The 5000-nt window shown below is 36.5% G+C and overlaps 1 protein-coding gene across 5 annotated transcripts in view; it reads right to left on the bottom strand.

Annotated features, from left to right (window-relative positions):
* LOC138043489 (neuronal calcium sensor 1-like) overlaps nucleotides 1-5000 on the bottom strand; it is a 26795-nt gene that overhangs the window by 8316 nt on the left and 13479 nt on the right. For all 5 annotated transcript variants that reach the window (XM_068889775.1, XM_068889776.1, XM_068889777.1 and 2 more), the window contains 2 exons: nucleotides 4385-4506; nucleotides 536-605 (listed from right to left, as the gene is read on the bottom strand). In XM_068889775.1, the coding sequence (XP_068745876.1) occupies nucleotides 536-605; nucleotides 4385-4506 (192 nt within the window). The remainder of the gene's footprint in view (nucleotides 1-535; nucleotides 606-4384; nucleotides 4507-5000) is intronic.

Raw genomic sequence — 5000 nt, 5'->3', positions numbered from 1 at the left:
ATCGCAACATTTCTGAGAGTTGCAAGGTGTTACATTAGACGTTTCTCGTTTCGCGCTTCGCGCAATTTGTCTCGAGAAGAAGTGGCGAGAAAAGTCGCACGAAAAGTGTGTTTTTGTTCTCAATGCCGACTGGAAGGTTCGCGGCCTATGGGGCTGCTAAGAGGAATGTACTGAAACGGCGTAAATATGACAAAAGTGCTTACTTACACGGTACCTAAAATTAACGTAAGAGCCAACAAAATCGACAACATTAAAGGATAGCTACAAGGTAATTTCATCAGCGGGCTCAAATAAGAGCTACGATTAATAATCTAAGAGACGTATGTTATTCTTCACGCGGAAAGGTTTAGGAGTTCACTTTTTATAACGTTACAAATTTTAGCAATATTATGGAGAAGGAGGGATGAGATTTTAACCAATTATTTAACGTACTTTTCACTTTGTCGTTTAAGCCTTTTCCTTTCAGTTAAGATAATTAACAAAAAAAAGATTTGTTTAAAATTTACAAGAGTTTCTTTAAACCGTTTTAACATACCTCCGTAAGGGAAAAACTGGGCATAAATTTTCTTAAAGGTATCTTTGTCAACTGTTCCATTAGGACACTCCTAACAAAGTAACAATTTTTACATTAAAGCAGGAAATTCAATTATGATGGAAAGAAAGGTGAGACCTTAATTTAGACATTAAATAGTCCAGTTTCAAGTTCTCCATGACCGCTGAATAAAAACACCGAGGACGCATATTTACAGGGTGGTTTACATCCATCTGAAGTGAATATATTCACAAATTCCAGCGAAAAGATGACTTGCATGTTTACTACTCTGCCCATTGCTTAGTTTCAAATTTCAGGTACAGTCCCGCCGGTAATTGTGAATATATTCACTTCAGATAGAAACTAACACTGTAAAATTGAAATTGGACTATTGTCAGATATGTCCAGAAATACACGTAATTAGATGCACGCAGATTTCAATAAGCATCACGAAGTGTCCCCGGCCTTTTTTTTATAACTTCAACATCACTTATGTCTCGGAATACTTTACTTTACTTTATTTTGTTTATTTATTTATTTATTTATTTATTTATTTATTAACTTTGCCAATCAAGCAGGCAGAGCACCACAACAGCTTTCGCCAATTACTGTTGCCCCTATATTTTTACCCTCCAACCATGATACACAACAGAAGACAGACCACAAGACCGGGAACTACGTGCCCTACTCTTAGCGACCAGTGTTTGGGTTCTTGTACGTCCCACAGGATTATAAACATTGAAGGGTTGTGAGACGGGACCTCCGGGTTATCTTCTTTATCCGAGAAGACTTGAAAGTCTAACCATTTGCAGATGCAGTTACAAAGTCAGCACTTTCACACCAGTTATTTAATGACCCTGAGTGTTGGTCCGGCCGGAGTTAAACTCATGACCTCCCGCGCAGACAATTAAAGTCACAAAGTGTCCTCCAACTGCTGCTCCTCTGGTGACGATAACCTGTTGCATTTACCCTGACCTAAAAATAACTCTAACCTTTACCTTTTTGTTACAAATAGGTAGCAAAGGCTTAAGGCGCTGTTACACTGTGCAATTTGTCGTGCAACTTGTGTCGCAACGCCATTGCGAGAGAAGTTGAACGAATCATTGCCCGATGTAACATACCTTGCAACGGCCAAAAACCGTTGTGAGGCCGTTGCGGAAAGTAGAATCGAATTGGGTTCTACTTTCCGCAACGGTTGAAACCAATTTTTTAAGCATTGCGCAGTGTAACATCCGCCCTGCAACTTGTATCGCAACGGTTTGCGGCACCAGCCAATGAAAATGTTCCTTTAACCTCATGTGATCATCGAAACGAGACACGTTTCATGAAACGTTGCTCGGTGTAACACCCGTTTCATAATGTGAAAACGTTTGTAGAAATGCCGTTGTGAGACAAGTTGCACGAGAAATTGCACAGCGTAACAGCGCCTTTAGACTTAAAGGGGCACTTCGTGTTGGATGTCAAAATTGGGCGTGCATCCCATTCCCTGCATTTCATTGTAGGCACCATCCTTAAACACCGTATTCAAGTCATTTACATACACGTGTATCCCTGAATACTGTACAAATACAGCAGTACCGTAGTACCCTAACCAGTACCGCGGGTTCATTATGATTTTACTCAGGAGGCCATCAGCATGGCAGCGAGGCATTTTCAAAGACTGATAAGAATATGGCCCGGGTCGCATAAGAGACGATCTTGCAAAAACTTGTTTACTCTTTGAGACTAAAATTTTGTCAACACGCCTTTTCTCTAATGCGACCCCTCATTTGCGCTTTTTCCACAATTTCAAAATCGTTAAAACACGTCCGCCGGTGTGCTTGGATGGGGCTGACCAATTTTTCCAAATTGCGAAAAACAAAGGAGCCCGCCATCGAAGGTTTTCAAAAAGGAATTGAAGACTTATTTGTTTAACCTTGTCCTTTAGTTAACAATTTATACTTTAATTTCCTTTTTAATTATTATGTAATTTCTTTTTTATTAATTTGTATTTTTTCTTAATCATATAGTAGGTATTGTAAAGCGCTATGAAGAAGTAGTCGACTTAGCGCTATATAAATGATTATTATTGTTATTATTATTATTATTATTATTATTATTATTATTATTATTATTATTATTATTATTATTATTCTTTGCCGCTAAAATTTCGCCTGTGCATTGTGACACCCTGTTTGGAGAGCCTTTCCAAGTTCATTTTTCATGGTAAAGCGGGCTCAATTATAACCATCGGTTTTATCACTAAACGCATGCTCGCACTAGAAAGAGTTGACGCGGTTCAGGCAGAGCCTCCTTTTCTCCTCCTCAGTAAAGAAAAAGACAAAAGCCGGCTCTGCTCCCAGGGTGCCTGTGTGATTGACGTTTACATTTCAACATAATCGAAATGCGACTGTAAATTGTATTTATAAATTTTATTTCAAATCTTGCGATTTGATTTTTCCAGCCGTTTTAAAGCCAGCCAGGAAAGCTTTGTGCACATCACAACTGGTCAATTTGCTTGGTGCTCCATGGCCTTTGACGAACCCCTTGGCTTATTCTGGATGGAAATTACTATTATGATTTATCAATGGATGACCATTCTGTGATTTAAGCACAGAATACTAATCAAATTGATATAATAATAATAATAATAATAATAATAATAATAATAATAATAATAATAATAACAATTTATTCATTTATAGTGCGCTTTTTAACATGCTAGGTGATCAAAAGCGCATTACAACAACAAATAACCTAAAAACTATTAATACAATTTTTTAGAAATATACAAACACATTTAATATCTGAGAGATATTAAAAGCTAATTTAAAAAGATAAGTTTTAAGATTAGATTTAAAAGTAGAAATACATTTGATGCTGCGTAGGCTAACAGGAAGAGCGTTCCATAAAGTGGACGCAGCCACACTGAAGGATCTGTCACCAAATGACTTTTTCATTTTTCCTGACGGATGCTTTAATAAAATACCTTCATTAGAGCGCAGCAAATAGCGCGCATTAGTCTTAGTATGAATTAAATCAATGATGTAGCTAGGTGCCATGCCATAGAGGGCTTTGAAAGTAAGTAATAAATTTTAAAATTAATTCTGTATCTTACTGGTAACCAGTGTAAATTTATCAAAACAGGCGTAATATGGTCATACTTTTTACATGACATAAGCAGCCTAGCTCCAGGTTTCTGTACTCTTTGCAACTTAACTATTTCACAGTCCGGTAATCCATAGAGAATTCCATTACAATAATCAATTCTACTTGTAACGAAGGCATATTCATTTGATAAATCAAATTCAATACTAATTGTTACATCTGATTATTGTAGGAGGACTGTATGGAATTTGCAAAGGTTCGCCTGATTTGTCTGCATTATTGTAAAATGTAAGCCACTGTCTGGCATGTGTACATATAAGTGTCTAATCTATCACAACTCCATGTTGGAGTTCCATACAATTATTACAGTATTATACCCCATTTCTGATAGTGCCTTTTTCAGGCACATAATTGCCTGAGCAGACAAAATAATGTACAGTATGCTGGCGAGAATACTTGACTGCGAAACAGTATATTTATCAATTTCCAGTAGACCTTGGCAATGCTTTCCATGCTGCGAAACGAAACGGCCCATTCAGCAAGTCTTGGGGATCTCCATGCACCTTAAAATTACCCCAATTCTATGACTAATGAAACCCATCCCAGTCTTTAAATGATCCCATAGCTGGTTTGACAGAAACAATATTAAGTGTTTCCTGAAGAAAAGCCCATCACAAACTCTGCACAGCTGTACATGTACACATTTGCGCACCTCAAATAAGTTTCTTAAATAAAAATTGTTCGTTAAAATTGTTGTTTTCTTACATTTTTAAAGCCCCTGTACATTCTTTGCAATTCCTGCCTTGAAAATTTGGTGTTAGACATTAGCTCATCAATTCCCTCAACTCTCACACCAAAATGAATACTTGATTCATCGCTGTTGTGATCTGGAAAATAGAGAAAAAAAAGGTTAACAGCAACTAGGAAATTTCTCTTTTCCTTTTTGCAAATCAAACTGTGAGTAGAACCAAGGTATCAGCAAGTTAATACAGTAAACATCTGCAGATAAGAACACTTTTTTCAGGTTTAAGGCTGATCGTGTTCTTATTTGAGGGGTGCTTAGTAAGAAATCAGCCTGAAAGTGTTCTTGAAATGTTTTTAAAATTGGTTTCAGAAATACTTCAAATTATATATTACTAGAGGTTTCATTAAGATACAATGCTGTTTTGTAATAGATTTTATAGTTTGTAATGGTCCTGAACACCACAGTACTTTGATATTATAAGTTACTGTACCGTATTGTTTCCTTATATCCTAATACCCTTTCCCTTTGTATTAAGAACATGTTTAAATTTATCAGGTTGAATTTGTTCTTATTTATATGTTGCTTTATTGTTATTGGTCAAATTTCAGCCTGATGTTCTTAATCCAGTTGTTCTTA

This window comes from Montipora capricornis, chromosome 3 (genome assembly GCF_036669925.1).
Source record: "Montipora capricornis isolate CH-2021 chromosome 3, ASM3666992v2, whole genome shotgun sequence".
NCBI lineage: Eukaryota > Metazoa > Cnidaria > Anthozoa > Scleractinia > Acroporidae > Montipora > Montipora capricornis.
This window is presented reverse-complemented; position numbering and strand designations above follow the sequence as displayed.